This window comes from Cygnus atratus, chromosome 18 (genome assembly GCF_013377495.2).
Source record: "Cygnus atratus isolate AKBS03 ecotype Queensland, Australia chromosome 18, CAtr_DNAZoo_HiC_assembly, whole genome shotgun sequence".
Classification (NCBI taxonomy): domain Eukaryota; kingdom Metazoa; phylum Chordata; class Aves; order Anseriformes; family Anatidae; genus Cygnus; species Cygnus atratus.
This window is the reverse complement of record NC_066379.1, coordinates 5090529-5110396: the sequence shown is the minus strand read 5'-3', so window position 1 is coordinate 5110396 and position 19868 is coordinate 5090529. Positions and strand designations below refer to the sequence as shown.

Genomic DNA, 19868 nt, shown 5'->3' with positions numbered 1-19868 from the left:
TGCCCCCCATGATGGGGTGGCACGGGGAGGAGGCAGGATTGGAGCGGGTGAAGCACAGCGGCGCGGAGGAGGAGGTGACCTTTGCGAAGCAATCCTCCTCGCCTGCTGCTATTTATCCAGCCTTCCCCGCGGCTCCTCCTGCTGAGCCTGGCCTCGTACGTGCTGGCAGCTCCGCTCCGCAGCTCCCCGGAGCCCTCCGTGAGCATCCAGGTGCCCACAGCCTCCACCTCTGCGCTGGGCTTCCACGGTGGCTGAGCCCCTCCGCTCCCCCAGGAACCTCTCCAGCCTCTTTTGGTGGGGGCGAGGGTACAGGAAGGGCTCAGACCGGGCAGTGTTCAGCATCCCCCCATGCAGGGTCCCATTTTCCCCCAGGGGAGATGGCAGAGAGCAAGGCTGGAGTGCCACAACTGCTGCTTCCCCGGAGCATCCTCATCAGCACCCCGGTCTCTGTGGGCACCCGGCCTCTCCGTGGGCACCCGATATCTGTGGGCACCCGATATCTCTGGGCACCCGATGTCTCTGGGCACCCCATCTCCATGGGAACTCTCTTTCCTGTAGGAACCCCTGCCTCCGCGGACACCCCGTCCCTGCAGGCACCCCTCTGCCATCTCTGGTCCCACATTGCCTTATGGCATCAGTGGGTTGTCACCCCCCAGCCGTCATCACGAGCATCATTTTAAAACCGGGTTCCTGCAGCTGCTGGTCCAGTTCCCAGGCCCCGATTCCTGCTTTTTTTCACCTGTTCATCACCAGCAGAGCCAGCGCGGGTGTCACCCAGTGACCCAGCTGGGGACAGTGCCACGAGGGACAGAGGGAAGCAGCGTGCTGGCAGCATCCCGGCACCATCCGTGCAGGCAGGGCACGGCTGGGCAGCGAGCAGCAGGCAGCATCACCATCCCGGGGGGACAGCGGCACCGCTGGGTGTCACACACGGCCACGCACCTGCTGGGTGGCACCGAGACCTCGGCATATGTACGGGACGACATGCAGACAGAGATAGAATACACTGGTAGGGCGTGGTATAACTGCAGTTCATGGCCCAGCCCCAAGCAGCGCGCAGCTTGCTGTTCCCTCATGCCGCCGGTTTTCTTCCTCCTTCGCTCTTCCTCAGATCCCACAAGTCCGTTGTGGGGTGCGGTGACAGCAGCTGCTCACCCTCCTGCTCCGTTTGTCTCCCCCCCAGAAATGTTCTCTTTATTTTGTCCCCCCCCCCCCCCCCAAGTTTAAAGCAAACCCATTTACCCCGTCCACGCACTGCTGCCCTTTGTGTCTGGCCTATTGTTACCCTTTACCAGGAGAACAATGAAAAGAGAGAAAATATTTGTAGTTACTTATTGGAATATCCAAAAAAAGAAAGTAAATGATTTGCACTATTGCTTAGAAAAATGTCCCTAAAAAAAAATAAATCCCTGGGCTGTCCTGCTCAAATACAAAAGCACTCTGACGGGACAGAGCCCCGGGGTTAGCTTATTTCAAGGTCTGTTCAGACCACCAGCCTCAAAACTGGTGGAACATGCAAAGAGCATCCGTGAGGTGATCGTCTGAAGCTTTCCCTTAAAGAAAATATACTCATCAATTTTTTTATTATTATTTATTTATACTATTTATGAGAAGGAGAAGGAGAAGGAGAAGGAGAAGGAGAAGGAGAAGGAGAAGGAGAAGGAGAAGGAGGAGGAGGAGGAGGAGGAGGAGGAGGAGAAGGTAAAAGGAGGAGGAGGAGGAGGAGAAGGTAAAAGGAGGGGGAGGAGGAGGAGGAGAAATAGGAGGAGGAGAAGGAAGCCTCTTGCCCCCCTGCAAGCCCCCCAGCTCTGCTCTCTCTCAGAAGTGCCTGTGAGAAGAGAAACCTGGCTGTGAATTACCCCGGAGGATTTTTCTCTCTCCGATGCGCCTTCCTCCCCCTGGCGCTGTGACTGCATCCCTCGGCTGCCAAAGGCCCGGGAATTAATCTTGGCCCGCGCTGACAGCGTTTACATTGGGCGCAGCTCAGATAAACCATATCAGAGCAGGAGCCGGGCGAGGAAGGAAGGGCCGTGCTCCTGCTTAGTGTCAGCCCCGCGAGGGCGGCTGCGCCCCGGCCCCGCGGCGTCGCTCCAGCACCCAGCGGCCCCATCCGGGCGGCTCCGAACCCCCCCCAGGGCTGAGGGTGGCCATGGGGAGGACTGGAGACAGGGTTCCTCCTGTACTTTACTTCTCTGAAGGCAATGGAGAATAAGAAGGGGAATTTGGGGGTCAGCAGGAGCACGTGGGTTTGGTCTGCAGCCCTGTGTCCCCCGGGATGGGGACCTGGTGGGGTACGAAGCGTCCCCTGGCACTGGGTTTGGGTGCCCCTGTGCTCCTCAGACCAAGGGCTTCTCCTCGCTGAGAGCTCACAAGGGCTGCTTTTTAATAACCATTTTAATAACTATTTGCACAGCACGGTTCTTGCAGCCTCTCTGCTATCTCCGCCTTGCAGATGTATTCCTGCCCGGCCCTTGTGACGACCTCCGGCTCTCCCCATCCCTGTCTGCGGGCAGGAGGTGGGCAGAGGGTGGGGATGTGCCCCCCGGGACCCCACATGGAGCCCCCATTCCCCGCGGGCAGGGCTGGCTGAGCTCTTCGCAGACCCCACGGCCAGCAAGGACAGGCTGGGAGCACACCCCATGCCCCGGCTCAGCGACCCAATTCCCCTCTCCCCCCATTCCCCACCCCATAGAACCCCACCGGGGCAATTCCTAAAACCTCTGCTCCCTGGGGTAAGGGTTTCTTCTTGGAAAAAAATCATCCCGGGGCGGCAACGCTTGGTTTTGGGATTTCCCAGGCACAGGGCAGCAGGAGGAGGGTGCAGCCCCAGCACCCAGGTGCCCACGGCAGCCCCCAGCACACCGCCAGCCTCAGCCTCCCGCGGCGCCTCTGCTCTCCTTTGGATTTGGGTTTGGGTTCGGGTCACGGCGCGATCGTCACAGCCACCCCCAGTGACGGGACCCGGGGGTAAATATTAGTGCGAAGTGAAGGGCTGTGTAAATATTTTCTCTCGGCAAGGTAATGATGAAGCTCCCAGCTCCTTTTCAAGCAGGCGCTGGAAAAAAACCAGCCCCGTGTTCGTGGTTTCCAGTCAGCCCCGGCTCTGGGTAGCCTCAGAGCAGCGTACGGAGGTCCCAGAGCCTCATGGCCCCACCGCAAGCCCCCCGGAGCCGCCCGATCCTTTCGCTCCTGGTTTCCAAGCCGATGTTTCCCACCTGGAGCACAGCACCTGCAGGCTTTGCTGACCCTTCCCTTCCACCTGGAAGTGCACACAGGATGCGGCAGAGACTCTGAGGATGGCTTGTTCATTGTGGTAGCAGCACCGAATGATTTTCCCAAAAAAGAGGCAGCAGGAGGAGATGGATTGAACCTGGTGCTCCCCCGCAGGGGCTGGCCTTTGGCTTCCTTCTCCCTGGCCGTGGCTAAGCTGCCCCCTGCCTTTGTGGCCACGTGTTGCAGGGTGCCAGGAACGGTGTCACTGGGGTCCCATCACCCGTAGGGGAAGAAACAGGCTCCCCTCGCACGGCCACGCCAGACCATGTTGCTCAGGGAACCCAGCCCAAGAGTTATCCTGCTGCCTGCAGGGCCTGGAGAACCTCACTGCTGCCCTGACCCAAGGGGAGAAGGGTGGCACTGGGCTCCCAGAGCACCCACCAGGCTCCCAGAGACCCTGGGCAGCAGCTATGGCCCTGATCCCCTCCTTTCTCCATCTCAGACCTCGCCGAGACCCTCAGCCTCAGACCAGGACCCTAAACTGGGAGTGCTCCCCTTTGAGCTGGTTGTGGCCAGGTGCTGGGTCTCTGTCACCCCCATGGGATGAGTTTTCCCCCCTGGAAGCCCGTTCTGGTTCTGATGAACTTTTACTGGCACTAGCAGAGAGAAGCACAATAAAAGGGATCGCCTGGATGGCTTTTCCAAGCCCTGCATCTCGAGGAAGTGAGGCTTACGGGACAATAACGTGCATCTGGCTGCCTCCTACCCATCCTCCACCAGCAACATTTGGACAAGTTGGCCACTACCAACCAAATTGGCCACTATCAACCAAATCTGACGATGATCTCAAATGCATCATGAGCCTGTTCTGCACAGCAGGGAGCTGGAAAGACCCCAGGGGGAAACTGCACCATGCTGGGACCCGTCCCACCACAGCAGGACTCAGACACAGCGCAAGGCACATGAGGAGCCGCCAGGGATGGAGCAAAGACCCTGGCTTCTGCTGCTCGGGGAGCTGTTTGTTATTCCTACAGGCTGGGAATCACCTCCTGGTCCTAGTCCTGGTCCTGGCTGCTGCCTCTCATGGCAATCACCTCTGGGGGTTTCCCTTCCAACCCTGCCCCACTGCTTCCTGCAGCAGGGATGGAGACACGGGCCCCTCGGGCACCTCCACCAGCCCTAGATAGAAGGGGGGTGAAGGGCAAATCTCCTCCCTTTGCTACTGATTTCTGTCCATGAGGCTCCATCACTGGTCCCCCACTGTGCAGGCACCCACGGGGCAGCCCCCAAGCCCCCGACAGGATGGCTGCAGCCCACCAGCATCGCTACCACCCCGCGGGAAAGAAACCAGGACGAGCTGGAGGGTTTTGATCGATTTATCCACTGAAGATACAAGTTTCAGTTTAATAACACCATTCTGTCTGGTTACAAACATACTAAAAACCTACAAAAAGGAAAAAAAAAAAAACAGTTACATCCATCATACACTAGACGGCATGTATAAAACCAGCACGGAAGCGCCGAGAAACACGTACATGAAGAGCATCCGCAGCAGCATCGGTAACGGTACAGACACAGAGCTACATCAGAGCGCGCCGGCTCACGTCTGTGGGTCACTGGGGGACGGCTTCGGACAAACTAACGATTAGAGACAACTTCAGCTACGGAGAATAGTTAGCGGCGCAGCCCGTTGGACGGGTCAGAGCCACGCGGGCAGCTTTATCCCTCCTGAAGTCGGTCCACGGTGCGGTGGCTGCGTTCCCGTCCTCGCCTGCCTCCCCGGTGCCGCCGCAGGTGGCCCTGAGCTGTCCTCGCACGGGCACCGGCACACCAGGGCTGAGCTCTGGTGGCCAAATTCTGGTCCCTGCTGGAGTCTCCGGGCAGGTCCCTGGGGAGCAAGGGGTCCCAGCCCCCTGTGCTGGATCGAAGCACAAGGGTAGGGATGTGGCCGGGCTCCCCGGCCCTGCAGGGAGGTGATGGAGGGGGCACAAGGTCCTCGGGGCTCCTTGTCTCTGGTGGAGTTGGAGTCTCTCTCTCTAGGCATGGGTGTGACTGAGACGCAGCTATGTATGCACTAGCTATGGTGGTGAGGGGATGGGGTGGACGGGGTCTGTGTCCCATCCCGAACCCAACGCTCCCGCTGTCCTTGGGCACGGAGCGCCCAGCTCCAGCCGACCAAATGCTGTGCCAAACTAGGGAGGGGGACACAAGTTGGGTGTCCCCAAAGGGAGCCAAGAGGAGATGCCTGGGGCCAGGTCCTGCCCTGGGGGTGCTGAATCCCACCCCTCCAGCTCAGCATTCATCCTGCTAATGGGGGCACAAACCCTTCCCACTGGCTCACAGGTCCAAGCCTAGCGCTGAGGCTAAGCCAGCAGCACCAAGCTGCTGTATGAACGAGGGGCCACATCCTGCCCTAGTGCCAGGGGTGGCAGCTCTGAGCATGGCAGGCTCATGGGGGGCACGGGGGCACGTGGGGAGGCGAAGTGCCACACTTCCCGGAGGACAGGACGGCCACCATCTGCCAGCTGGCTGTGACACCGAGCAGCTGCGCACGCGTGCGCACACTGGAGAGCCAAACCCTGCCCTCCCTTTCCGCTCTTCCCCACTGCATTTTTCATCCCTCTGTCACTCTGGAATGATATTTTTTCCTTTTTCTGTTCATTTTCATCTCTCCCCAGATGACAATTTTCCCGATTTAAGCCATGTCTGCTTTGCTGAGGGCGGCAGAGCGGGGGCGTTCGCTTTATCTCTGTCTCTTCCCCAAGCGAGCTCTGCCCTGGCCACCTTCCCCGCTTCATTTTTACTTCCTACAGAGCTGGTAAAAATAAACATGTTTTGTTTGCATATATTTGAGTGGCTCGCAATTTGGCTGATGGGGTGGATCCTCGAGGGATAGCAGCTGTACACATCTGGATTTGGTTTAGAAAAGTATGTCTGGAAAATAAACAAGCCCAACACACACATGCGTGCACACATGCAGCCATGGGCCAGTTTTTCCAGGCACGGAGGGGGAAAAAAAAGAATAAACTAAACAGAGGGGGAAAAAAAGAAGAAACCAAACAATGTCCCAAGGTCCTGCAGCTCTGGGGGTGATGTCTGAAGAGCAGGGGGCACCAGTGGGGACAGGGCTAAGCCAGGCTCAGACCCCAAGCCCACCTAACTTCATCCCTAACCTGGGATGGCCACGTTAAGAGATGGTTGTCCAAGCCCTTGGGGACAGGGCTGTCCCCAGCCTGAGCCACCCCTGGGGTCCCGAAGTCTCACCAGGAGCTGGGGCAGACACGAGGGTCCCTGCAGGCACCTGGTCAATGGCTTTGAGGCGTGGGGACCTCACTGCTCCTGGCTGCTCCCCCAAAGCCCGGGCACGCAGGTGGATCAGAAGTGAACACGGGGACTTGGTGGCCTCCCCACCGTCACCTCCCCTCAAACCACATCTAGCTGGAGCTGATGGAGAGGGGCCCTTGGCACTCGGTAGAGCATCCCCATCCCCAAGCCCAGCCACGGAGCAAACGCCCCCATTTCTTTCTAGCTGGAAAAATTTTCTCTGATTTCTGCAGGGCCACAGCTTAGCCTGGTTTTGGTTGAGGGAAGGGAGAGCAGAGGAAAGGTTTCCACCCAAAAATAAAATTTCTGCCTGAAGAATATTAACCTCAAAGGTTAACACGTGAACTTTTGTCTAAAGATGAAACATCCCCATACAGCCCGGCATCCACAGAGCACGGAGAGTACTGAACTCGGCAAAAACACGCCTGGCTGGCCCCGAGGATTTGGCAGAGGTCAGTGCAACTGCACTTGTGAGAGCCTGGTGATGCACGCACAAAAAAAACTTTCAGTCCCAATCCAAGTGATTGCTCTCTGCTTTGTGCTGGAGCAAAGCCTGTGACTGACCAGGTCTTTTCCCATCTGCCAGGGCCTGATCCTGACAGCAGCCAGCTGCGAGCACAGCTGATGGTTGAAAGGTGCCTCTGCAAGTGGTGAGCAGCTGCTTGGATGCTCAGAGCTGAGCCAGAAGGCGCTGGCACCTTTAGGGGTGCACGTTGGTGGGCCAAAATTCAGGGATGCCGACTGTCAGGGACCCTGCTTCGGGGGCAGGGCCCCTCCTCGCCCCATGCCCACCTTCCTAAGGCTGCTTTCAGGCTGCAGTGTGCCTCCCTGGTTCAGGCAGACTTTGGGATCCTGCTCTTCGGTGGAAATCCTCCTCTTCCTCCTCCTGGCAGCTTTCTCCCCCCCTCACTCTGCCTCTCTGAGAGGCCAAAGGCTCTCCTGCTGGCTCCCTTCACAGCCCAGGACAGGCTGCGAGCCAGGAAGGTGCGGGAGCACAACCAAGGGGCTCTGGGTCCTCCCCAAATTCCCCTTTGCCTAAAGCCAGGGGGCAATAGGACAAACTCCAGGCTGCACATAACCAAGCTCAGAGGATACGAGAAAGCCTCCAGAGCTGGTGTTTGCCCCTCTGTGTGGGCTCCCACCTACCCAGGGCTAAACCCTGTTACAGCCAGAGAAGGGAGGAAGGGGAAACCCCCAAAACATCTGTAGGAACAGGCACACAGGGCTGGCAGGCACAGGAGCCCCAGGGACCTCTCCAGATCGTGTCCAGCTTGTTAGGGGAAAGGCCAGGGCATGTCACCATTTAGGCAGCAAAACACCCTGAACAACACAAGCAAAGAGGATTCCCTGTGGGTGTTTAAAAGAAGAGAAGAGCCAGCTGTGGGCGAGCAGAGCAGGAATTCCTGGCTGCCCACCCACACAAACTTAGATAGGTGACATTGCCTTTAAATGTAAGGGACAGTTTGGGCAGTACCAGGTGGCAAGGATGCCAAAGCTTCCTAGCTAAATACGATGCTCCAACCCCAAACTCCCACCAGCCGGTCCCCAAGCACCCTATAAAGCTAACACGTGTGCAGGAGGTAACGGGGCTGCCCCATGGGGAGCCCTCTGCCGGGATGGGTGGGAGCACTGCTGGGCCCACGAGGTCCTCCTGCATGGCCAGATTTCTACCAGGCACTTCATCTGGAGGAGCCCAGTCTCACCAAGAGGGCAGGAGTATTCATTACATAAAAGCTTTGATTTTAACAGGGCAGGGACCTTCCTTCACCCCCAGGAATCCCCCCTGCTGCAGCCACTTCATCTTTCCCCTCCCTCAATTCCCCAAATTCCCCTTCTCGCCCCACGTTCCTGCCGGACAGACAGACACAAGCCACCAGGGCTGTGGGCAGCGGCCAAGGCACAACACGTGCCACCTGAACCCATCCTCACGCACATCCCTGCCATCAGCATCGACCCCGTGGGAGCTGCAGGGAGGCAGGTGGGCTCATGCACCCGCCCAGAGGCGCCCCATCTATCCCTTTTCTCTCTCCCAACGGGGCCAAGTGGCACATCCATCCGTCCCCTTGCTCCCTGCAGCCCTGGGATGGTCTGCAACAGGCAGCCAAGAGCTGCGGGTGAGGAGGGCAACAAGCACTGGCCTGGGGATGCAGAGGGCACGGGGCAGCCCTGCGAGGCTGCGGGGAGCAGTGCAGGCAAAGCAAAGCACAGTGGTGGGGAGGGCAGCCAGGGATCCCAAAAAAGCAAGGAGCTGGGTTTCCCCGAGGGGCTTTGCATGGACAGCGAGGGTGGTTTCACCCACCGGTGAGCTGCGTGTTGCTGCCTTTCGGCACAGCTCGCCCGAGGGACGCGGTGGCAGCAGCGGCGAGCGCAGGATTCGGTGGTGGACGGGCTGGGATGGGAGGATGGAGCCCACAACCAACGCACCCCCTGCTTCACCCCGACCCACCCGCACCCTTCGTGGTTCTTTTTGGCTTGTCGTTGTGATTATTTTTTTTAAACCCTATAGAGATCAAATTATGACTTGGCAGCTCCCGGAGCCGGCCCCGCTGGGCTCCCCAGACTGAGCGAAAGATCTTTGAGAAGAGACCAGAGCGGGGTCCTGGCGTGAGCGACCCCCTCCCCGCGCCTCGCCCGTGCCCGCTGTCCCTCACAGGGTGGCGTTGGGGTACGGCGCCCAGCCCACCTCCTTGTATGCCGCCGTGACGTGGGTGTAGATGAGGGTCCGCATCTTGGTCCAGGCACCGTGCGCCTCCGGGGTGAAGTCGTTGCCATACGCCTCGGAGATGACCTCCAGCAGGACACCAGTGAGTTTCTGGGGGGGGTGGGGGGGGGCAAGGGGTTAATCAACTTTTCAGGCAGTGCAAAATACTGAAAAAATACTGAAATCAGCTTTTTTTTTCCCTGAGGAAATTCAGCACTGTGGGTGAGTTCTGGGAAGGACAGCCCTCTGCGGGGTGGATGCAGGATGTCAGGTCTCAACACCCTGGGATAAGGGACGGGGCAGGTACCCTGCCTGCATGGGACAAGGGACACTGCTTGTGTTCTCAAGCATCCCCCTAATTTTGGCACCTCTTGTGTTTTAAGTGCCTCCACCATGCTTGATTTCTAGAAAACACGACAAGGGGACAGACATACAGCCACGACCACGCGGGAAGGGGTTGCGGGACACCGGTGGGTGGGGAGAGGTCCTTGAAACCCCAGTGCTCCATCAGCGTCTGCATTTGGGAACAGTATCTCGGTGGGAAAGCACAGCCACGTGGGGAGCACCCCACAAACTTCCAGCCTTGGGACGAGGACAAGCAACACCTCCACGCCACCGCTCCCCCTCCCCAATTCCAAAAACATCCCCCGAGATATTTTTGCTCCCATCCTTTACCTTAAAGTAGACGGGCTCCACTTTGTGCTTGAGGGCGTGGGCCTTGCCCACCAGGGCCAGGACAGAGGAGACCTTCTCCGGGTCGTTGAGGTTCTCCACCACAGTGTTAATGGCCCCCATGACCCGCTGGGCGTGCTTACGCAGCTGCAAGCTCCTCTCCATCTCCAGCGTGTCATCCATGTGCTTGAACTGGCTGAAGTACTGCTTGGCCGACGGGAAGTTGACAAAAAACCTTTGGAGAGAGAACAGACACGAAGTGCAGTGAGGAGACGAAGCAGAAAATGGAAAGGTGGAGGTGCTGGGAGTGACCCCACCGAGTTTGGCACAGGCTTCTCATTGAGCTCCTAGGGGAATTCAGCAGGGTAAATCAGGAAGGTAACACCTTGCTCCCAGACCTCCCCTATCTGCTACGAGGGCATCCCAGCTGGATATTCACCAACAAAGCAGAGGCACGGCTGAGTTCTTTATCATCATATCCATACCTTTATCATCGTACCCAGAGGCTTCAGCCCAGCCATGCCAGACGCCACATCCACCCCCCAGACATCAGAGCACCACTTCCTGGCTCAGAAAGCGAGACACAAGTTTCCAAAACCAAAAGCTCAGCCAGCCTCTCCCTACCCCAGTCCCGCTGTGAGCCCAGGGGCTTCCTTCCAGCTCCCCCACCCCAAGAGCCTGCCCGGGATGCCCCCAGCCCCAAAGATCTCACCAGAGATCCCCAGCAAGGTCTCAGCCCAGAGTTCCCAGTGCTAAACTCACAGCCCTGCCAGGAGCCACTTCCAGCTGCACAAGGGCAGCCCCCAAGCACCCAGCCTGGCCCCTGAGCACCTGGGGACCCCCCTTTTCCGTGGGATCAATCAACCCCAATGAAACACAGCTGGGGCAAACAAAGCAGGCAGCTGCCCCCAGGCACCACGCACCTCTTCCCCACCCATCCCTACCTCCCCCCAGGACCAGGTGGGATCCTCGTTCCCCCTCACCACTCCACGGGCAGTGGGAATCCGGGGCTCAGGCTCATTTGCTGCTTTGTTCTGCTGCTCCCTGCCTGTCCCTGCTCCCTCGGCTCGCCGCCGCTTCCCCGAGGCACCTGGGATTCATCAGGCGGCCCCAAAATAGGTTCCGGAGGTGTGAAGAGTGCGCGGCGGAACGGATGGGGGAGGAAGGAAGGTGGAAAGGGGGAGACGAGGCGGGAAGGACAGTTGTTCCTCCCTGCTCCAAGGGTTTTCTGTCCTGCCTCCCTCCTGGCATCCCACAGATTTTCCTTCACCGTGCCCCAGCCTCCCTGCAGCCCCCAGCTTTCATCTCGAGCCAGCACCGAGATCGAGGATGCTCAGCCCTTCTAGGGCAGAGCTTGGGTTTTGGCTGTCCCCGTTCACGGATTTTCCCCTCCTGCTGCCCAGACATCCTCCCAAGTTCCCCCAAAAGCCCCATTTAGGTCCAGCTCACGGGCACGATGCGAGGACCCGGGGAATGGGCTTGGAAACACTCCTGGCACAAATCACACTGCAGCCAGCAGGACCCCAGGGGCCGCAGCATCCTCCAGTAAAAAGAGGGGCCGAAAGGAGCCCCCAGGGCCGTGTCCTCCCGCAGCACCAGTGGAGGCTCTGACCTCACCCACGGCATCGCTGGCACCTCCCTGCCTCCCCTGTGGGCTCCGCTGGCAGCGGGGATGGATCCGACCCCAAAGCCCCGTGAGGAAATGTCTGCGGGGCCAGGCCAAGAGAGGGATCGAGCCTCTCTTGCTTAATAAACAGAGAAGATTAATGTAACACAAAGGTTAAATATAGCCAGAGGGAAGGAGAACAAAAAAAAAAAAAAAAAAGAAGAGGAAGAAATAAAATAACTCAAACAATACTGAATTAGAAGAGGTGTTTGTTGTGTTTTTTTTCCCCATCTACAGAACATTTTTTGAGTTCAAACATCTCAGGCTCTGGAATTTTGTTGGCTCGTTGTGTGTGTGTATGTTTGGGGCTTTTTTCTTCACCGGAGTCATTAAAAATATGACATTTACCATTGCATATCACACAAAATTATGATTGATGGAAAGCAGATGCCTGAATACCGATCTCATTAAATTTCTTTTTAAGCGATCCCGTTCTGCACCCGCTAATTTGTTCCCTGGGAGCTACATCTGGACGGGGCGGACAGGATGTCAGAGCTGCCTTCCTCCCTCTTTTGCCCTTCTAACAACTTTAAGGACGCAGTCCTTCCCAGCGGCAGAGCCAAAGGAAATAATTAAGGTGCAAACCACGCCGTCCCCATGAACCTGTTTTGTGCTCAGACGCGGCGGTGCTGCCTCGCCTCGCCTTTCCCCGTCTTCCTCCCTCTGCCCATCCCTGCAGGGCAAACCGAGCAGGGAGAAAATCTTCAAACCCGGCCGTTTCCTTCCTTGCCTGCGCTCCGAGCTCCAGCTGGAAGCAGGACCCCGGATGCTTCGTCATCCTCAAAACCTCGGTGCTTCATTTACCTGGCAAACCTCGGGGAAAAATCAGCACCAAGCCCTGAGTCCCCGAGCGGGACTTCATACAGAAGCGGGGAGCACTTGGAGACTTTTTGTTGGATTTTCATGGTGCTTTCATGCTCAACCTGCAGTCTATCGGCTTGTTTTTGGGGCCAGGGCTGCCGGGCACTGCGTGTGTTAGCAGAGGAAGGGAGCAAAGGGGCTGGGATGCCCCGATGAAGCCCAGGGAGGTTTGGGGAAAAGGCAGCGACCCCCGGCACTCATCCTGCCTGCTGTGCCCAGCTCGCAGCCCCCCATCCTCGCTGCCTGCCCCATCACATGCGGGAATTCAGCCTCTCAGGCAAACCCTGGGACCGAGGGCGAGGAGAGCATCAGATGAACAAATTAAGAAAGCCAGCATGGCTTTCCCACCGCCCTTCAGTTTCCCACATCCCCATCTCCCAGAGCCTTTATCTTCAGCATCACCCTCAGCTCCTCCACGCACACATCCCAGCCTCTCCTGCTTATGGCAGTGGCACCGCACAGGGACGGCCACATCGGTCCCACCTGCAGGTCCCTGGTCCCCATGGGGTGCTTTGGGGTCCCCCCAGGACCTCCCCATGGCCTTGGGGACATGGGGATGCCCGTGCAGCCACGTACCCCCCGAGCATCCCAAAGAGTGCCGCAGTCCCACAGGACACACAGCCATGAACCAAAGGCACCATCGAGCACCCTCCCCTTTTTCTACCTCCTGGGGGGCTGCCATATAAAAAAACCTTCCTCTTGCCTGCCCTCAGTACCAGAGCAGAGTCCTGGTGGTCTCCGTCCGGCCTTTCCTCCAAAAAAACATCAATTCAGATCGGTCACGATGATTCACGAGCCTGTGATGTGCTGTGGGACGGGGACATCCCCACCAGGGGGTCAGGCTTGGCTCTGGGCCCCTTCCCGACAAAATATTTCAGGGAGGGATCTCGGCGAGCTGCTTTGCTCCGAAAATTTACCAGCCGGCAGCCAGAGAGGGGCTCCTTGCCCCAAGGCACGCCTGAACACAGCGCACGTCAGCTTCGGGCAGCAGCTGCGGGATTGTGCCTTTAAATGCCATTTTGGCGGCTTCAGCCCGTTTAATTTGGGGGCTTCAACCTATTTAATTTGGGATATTCAACCCGTTTAATTTGGGGGATTCAACCCATTTAATTTAGGGACTCAACCCATTTAATTTGGGGGCTCCAACCCATTTAATTTGTGGATTCAGCTCGTTTAATGTGGGGGCTTCAACCTGTTTAATCAATTCAGCCAGCTGAAAAATACCAGACCGTTTTTTCCACCCAGCAGAGTGATTACTCAAGCTCTTTGGTATTTTCTCCCAATTCTTAGGACGGCGCCAGGCGCGCAAGGAGCGCTTTTCCATTTCAAAGCTCTTTGCAGACTGTCGGGGGGGGGCCAGGTGTGTCAGCTCAGACAAGCAGCTGCCGAAATCTGGGGGCCTGATTCTGCCTTCTCTGCCCCTCCTACACCTCTGCTTCGTGTCTGAGAGGGGGAGCAGTGATGGAGGGATGGAGAAGGCAAAAAAATTTGGAAATGTGGAAAGGTGACGGTGGGTCTGGAGCAGTGACAGGGGAAGGGGAAGGGAGAACCCCCCCCCAGGACACGGCACAGCTCTCGCATTCGGTGTGGGTTTGACTAATGGGAACTGTCCCTGACTTTCATCCCCACGAGCCCGGGGGGATCCATAAAGTTTTGTGGTCCTACATCCGCGACCGCAGAGCGTGTGTGTGGGTGTGGGAGCGGCCGTGTGCGGCCGGCAGGACACGGGGGGCTTTTATGGCTTCCCAGGCTTCGTCAGGGGCTGTGAAGGAGCCGGGACCCCGAGCCCCAGCGGTGCTCAGCCCCTCTCGTGTCGGGCACTCGGCTGCTGCGTGGGCGCCGGGGGGCTCTGAGCAGATGCCGGAGCTCTGCGCCCAGGCTCCTCCGCCACGAGGTCCCCAACTGGGAGAGTTTTCCAGAAAGAACCGATTCCTCAATTACGAGTGGGGAAACTGAGGCACGGCGATGTGCCTGGGGGCATGGGGAAGACACACGTGAACATCAGCTCTGGTCTGTTGGCTGTGCTGGCCGGAGTGACCCAGCCAAAATAAAACCCCAAATGTGCAGGTCGGGGGTCTGGAGCCCCATCCAGCCCCGACCCCAAAACCAGCCCCAGCCCCAGCAAGGGTTAAGGCAGCTGCTGCGAAATGGATCCCAGCAGCGTTACCCGCAGAGGGCCCCGAGCTCCCGAGGAAGAGGAGGAAGATGAGGAGTCTTTGCTTCCTCTGGAGCGAGGCTCCCCCACCGAGGGAACTGTCAATTAGCGACAGATCTAACCGCACGGCGCACATTCCCATGGCCTGGTGGCCGCTCAGCCAGAAGTCCCCATTATTCCTGTTCACGTCCCACTGGACCCCGTGAGCTCAGGACCCCGCTGTGCCGCTGGAAGGGACCCCTCTGCCGCAGCCACCAGGGCTGGGAGCCCGCCGGGTGTGACCCCGTGCCTCAGTTTCCCCAGCTGCCAAACAGAGGCTGGGAGGATAAAAGTGGAAATGCTGGGACGGAGAGGAGGGAGCTGCGCTGAGATGTGCTGTAGGTTCCCTGTGGGACCCCCCCCCACCCCGTGTCTGGGTTTTGGGTGGGCATCACTGCCTCTCTGCCCTGGGGGCACAGGATCAGGCCCCAGCTTGGTTTTGACCCTTTATTTCCAAGCCCCATATGCATGGCAAATGGTCGCTCCCTGCCCTGAGCATCTTCTAGGGCATGGACTGGGGGCAGAGCAGATGCATGGGGCGGGAGCCTCCACGACAAGACGAGTACAACTCCCTGGCCACTGCCACAACAACAGAAATATGGCTTCTGATCGATCTGCCGGGCTTTATGGGGCTGCACATGGGGGTCATGCCGGGGAGGGACCCATGGCCGTGCAGCCTCTGCCCCTCTCCCCAAGCCACCTTCTGGCACTCCCATTTCTGCCTGAAAGCGCAGACCCCACCTGAGGCATCCCAGAGATGCCCCGGTGAGGGAGCAGGGCTGGGATCCCCAGGGCAGGTAGCAGGCCCGTGGTAAGGCTCCCAGTGAGCCCCAGTTCATCCCAGGTGCCAGCTCTGTCCTGCCCCGCTGGCATTTGGGGACACCCCTCAGCACGGTGCCACAGCTCTCCCTGGGGACAAGAAACCCGGACCAGAAACTTGTGCTGGGAGAGTTTCAGTCAGGATCAGAGCTTGGCCACGTGGTCCTTGCTGCCGCACCTCGCTGTCCTCGTCCCCAGCCCTGCTCCGAGCTTGTCACAGGGCCGTGGGGACACTGGCAGCACGGAGCCGCCCTGGGCATATCCCCACGAGGGATTTTCCCAGGGCGAGGAGCTGGCCACGCACAGCTGCTGGCCAAATCCTGCCCACCTCTTTCTGACACTGGCACTGCCATCCTGGCTGCTGCACGGGGCTCTGCCCTTCTGTAAGGAGCGGGGAAATGACAGCAGCAGGGACCCCCACACCCCATTGTCTGCTCTCTCCCACGTCCTCTCCCCCTGCCGTGTGCTGAAGCTCACAGGAACGGGAAAAGGGGCCTGGAAAAAGGGAATTTAGCTTCCCCCAGACCTCTGCCACGTGCAGGCTTCATGCCAGGCCTTGGGGGTTTGGTTCCCCAGGCTCTGTGCTGCTTGTGGGTAAAGCTGTGGGTAAGATTTAGGTGCTGAGCCTACAAAGTGGCAGATGGAAACCCCGCTGTGCTCTGCAGCTCCTGTGGGCTCGGCACACCAGCTCTCAGCCCCTGGAAAACTTTTGGGTGGTTGTTAATAAAAGTGCATGCACACGAGGGGCTCTCCACGCACAGAGCCCCACTGTGGGGGCACAGGGGGAGGTCACAGCCCCGTCCCCTCTCTGGGGTGCATGGGGCTGGGTGCTGGCAGCGGGAGCCTGCCCGGGGAGATCCCTGCTTTGCTGTTCCCCCGGTGGGTGGTGGGTGCTGGAGGTCTGTGGCTCCAGGGAGCCCCTCTGCTGCCTGCCAACAGGTCAGTGCAGGCAGCTCGCCTGCGCCTCTGCCCGTCCTCCTCTCCCCTTTTAAATAAGATAAAGGCTTGATGCTCAGCACCACCAACACCGCGAGCGCCCAGCATCCCTGCAGCCCCGCGGGATTCACCTCGGCGCCTTCCCCAGGCACGGGTCGCACCCCGAACAACGGCCGGTCAGGGACAAGAAACCCCTCCTGCCCCTATTTCCCCCCACGAAGCCTCTTCCCTTTTTTGCTTTCGGCACAGCCCAGGGGCTTTCCACTTGCCCATCTCTCTGCCACCCGGCCCCACGCTGGTGCGGGATGCTCTGTGCCGTGGCGCGATGCTCCGAGCCATCGGGCGATGCTCCAAGCCATGGGGGATGCTCCGAGCCACCAGACGATGCCCCATACTTCAGGCAATGCCCCGTGCCCTGCTCCTGGTCCTTCTCGGTCCCTGCCCCCCTGGTCCTGCTGCCCCCCCCGCCTGTGCCCTCCGCACCCCCTCCCGCAGCCAACTTCGGCGCTCTCCTTCCCGCCGACGCTGCCGCCGGAGGGACAGATGGTGCCCTCGGAGACACCTGCTTGGGTTTTGTCTTGGCTCCCAACTTGCATTATTTCACCCGCCAGCCTGGTACGTACCAAAGCCATCCGCACGGATCTATTTGGGGGGGGGGGGGACAAAATAAAATACCCACAACAAAACCAACCCAGCCCCGGCGAGCCGAGCCCGCCGCCTCTCTCCCTCCTCCGCGCTCCCCCACCTCCGCGCGCAGGCTAAGGTGACCTTTCTGAGGGAAGCAGCTTCCCACAAAGTCCCCGCAGAGAGGCTCCCCCGCTCCCCCCGCCGCCGCCCCCCGGCTCGAACGTGTTGAAATCAGAGGAGTGCTGTGAAACCGTCCCTGCGCCGAGCCAAGCGATGCACCGAGCAAGCTCCCCACTCGCTGTCATTCATCGCATTCCAGTTCTATATATTGTTCTGCCTCTTTCTTAGCTATAAAGGGATTCGCTTGGATCCGCTTCTTTTTATTTTTATTTATTTTTTTTAAATACCTGATGAGCACGGAGACCCCAACGTCCTCGCAGTTTGCGTATACTCTGCTCCATGTCTCTTGAATCACCTTCTTTTCCGCCTCCGAGATCTCTTCACTTCTTTCCCACCTCTCAATCTCCATTTCTCCCTGGACTTTCTCCATGGGAAGCAGCCGGCACGATCCTCCGGGAAGCCAGGAGGAGGCTCGGGGAGATGCGTGTGAGTGTGCGCGGGGATCTCCTGCGAGAAGAGAAAAGGTGTCTGCTCGGAGGCCGCGCGGGCGCTGGCGGCTCTGCCGGCTGTGCGAGCGCAGCGTGCGCTGCCTGCCTGCCTGTCTGTGTGCTTTTAGAGAATATCCCCGAGGTCGGGTGCCTGCGGTTAGACCTCAGGTCTCCCCGTGCTGCCCATGGCTGTGGCGAGCCTCAGCTCAGCCTGGGTGCGTGCGGCTGACTGATGGGAAACTGCCGAAAAGTAAAATATTCAAAGGCATTGCAAGACCAGCCTCTTCCCCAATGTGTGAACGTGAGCTCACTTTCTCCCTCTCTCCTCCTCTCTCCCACTCCTCCCTCCTGCTCTCTCTGTCTCTTTTTTTTTTTTTTTCTGAGAGGCAGAGAGGAGGAAGAGGCTCTGGGCAGCATCAGGATGGTGCGCTGGGGGGGGGGGGGCTGGAAGTTTTTTGTGATTTTTTTTTTTCTTGTAAACAGTGCAGAGGAAATTCCAGATCCGAAGCGTGCCGTTAAACTTATCCCAGCAGCTGGCTCAGCTGAGCTCTGCCTCTCCTCTTGCCCCGGCGCTACCTTCGAGCCAGCGCTCGTGTTTTGGGCGATAAATCCTCGCAGCCACGAGCAGCCTCGCCCGTGGCGCTCCTCTGCCACCCAAGGGAGCCGGCGCCCGTCCCACGGGACTTGCTAATGGAAAGGATTTGCTCTCCCTTCTTGTGCCAGGACTGAATGGCAAAGGGAGCCAGAGTTAAGGCAGTGGGGAAATAAATGAGGGGGTTAGCGCTGCTGGCAGCGATGGGGAACATGGGGACACCTCCGCACCAGGCTCCCCGCTGCCCCTGTGTGCGTCTTTGGGTTGTTTTTACCCAAATGCCATTTTCTGCTCCCTGCAAATCGGGCATATCAACCCTGCAGGGCAGGGAGAAGGAAACTACTGAGACTTGTAATAACCACCGGTCCCCCAGAGGGGGATCGGAGACAGGAGAAAAAAGCCTGTGAGGGAGCCTGGGCTTGTCCATCGCGCTCCTGCACCCGCCTGCATGCAAGAGGAGCAGCGGCTGGACAGACAGACACACAGACAGACAGACACACAGACAGGCAGGCAGAGGGTGCAGCTCTGAAGGGGCTGGAGCTCTGTTCCTGCAGACCTGCGGAGGCTTTTCGCTCTATTTCTCCTCCAAACCAGCCTCGGCCCCCACCCCGATACCAGCAGCGAGACCGTCGGCATCAGCAAATCTCCTGTAGATGTAAAGGGAGCAGGCGGAGGGGATGCTGCTGCCACCACCCTGCTGCAGGTCCCCCCATAAGGCCAGGACCCCCCGACACCAGCCCAGAGCCGAGCCCCCCAGCCTGCCAACCCAGCAGCACAGCCGGCCCTCGCCACCGGGGTCAGGATGATCCGTGTCACCAGCAACACCACCAGCATCATCAGGTGCTCCCCAGGCAGCTTAAAGTTTGGATTTGCCTCCTGCTCGTTAGCCACCAGGATTAGGGCTGACGAGCCTGGGCTCAGGCGTTGAGCACAATGTCCCCAAGTGGCCGCCCGCAGCGCAGGAGCCGCTGCCACCTCCAGGGAATGTGCCCACGCCGCTCGCCCTCCCTGGGGAGGAGGCACGGCGCCGAGATCCTGCTTCACCACAGCACCAGGCTGCAATGCAGCGCCTGCGTGCTCAGGAACAACTCGGATTCGGACAAATATGAAAGCTCAGGCCACGACCCAGGTGGAGAACTGGTGAAAAAAAAAAAAAAAAAAGGGCTCTTCTCCTCGGAGCTCTCCTACCTGGTGCTTTGGCCAACCTTGTGGCATCAGCCAGAGCTTTGCCTGCTTTCTGGCACCAGGGGTCAAAGCTTTTGGGTTGAGAGGCCCAAGGCTGTATTAGGAATGAGTGAGGAGTCCCCAGGCCCTCCCAAGAGGGTTCCTGCCCCCTGTCTGGGGACATCACACCCGGCTCTGCCACGTGCGCGGCTCCTTCCCAAGGAGGAAGGCGCTTTGCAGGCACAAGAGGGTGGCTGTGCTGCAGCAGGGATGCTCCATGCCAGCCAGCTGCCTACGAACCCCAAACAGATCCCGATCACCCTCAGCTTCTGCTTCTCACCCCAGACATGAATTAGGGGCACGAGTACAGCCACACATTGTCACATAGCAGCATCCCATTTCCATTTTTTTCCCCGGGTACTGCTCCCAGGGAGCTTGGGGTTAGGAAGCAAGTTGTTCCAGAAGACAGATGCTGCGTTGGCACCATCGCT

At 58.9% G+C, this 19868-nt stretch overlaps 1 protein-coding gene across 1 annotated transcript; it reads right to left on the bottom strand.

The window, feature by feature from the left end:
• Positions 1 to 4575: 4575 nt before the first annotated feature.
• CYGB (cytoglobin) lies at positions 4576 to 17991 on the bottom strand. The gene is made up of 3 exons (XM_035570536.2): positions 17421 to 17991; positions 9914 to 10145; positions 4576 to 9349 (listed from the first exon to the last, which is right to left on the bottom strand). Exons 1-3 carry the CDS (start codon positions 17561 to 17563, stop codon positions 9185 to 9187), a joined length of 540 nt encoding a protein of 179 aa, XP_035426429.1. The 5' UTR covers positions 17564 to 17991; the 3' UTR covers positions 4576 to 9184.
• Positions 17992 to 19868: the final 1877 nt, after the last annotated feature.

What these genes read in the sequence shown, in the direction of transcription:
- CYGB (XM_035570536.2), bottom strand. Translation starts at nt 17,563, where the DNA reads ATGGAGAAAGTCCAGGGAGAAATGGAGATTGAGAGGTGGGAAAGAAGT. An exon ending in GGGGTCTCCGTGCTCATCAG is followed by an intron (nt 10,146 to 17,420) that starts GTATTTAAAAAA and finishes CTCTCTCCAAAG; the next exon opens with GTTTTTTGTCAACTTCCCGT. An exon ending in TGGAGCCCGTCTACTTTAAG is followed by an intron (nt 9,350 to 9,913) that starts GTAAAGGATGGG and finishes CACCCCCCCCAG; the next exon opens with AAACTCACTGGTGTCCTGCT.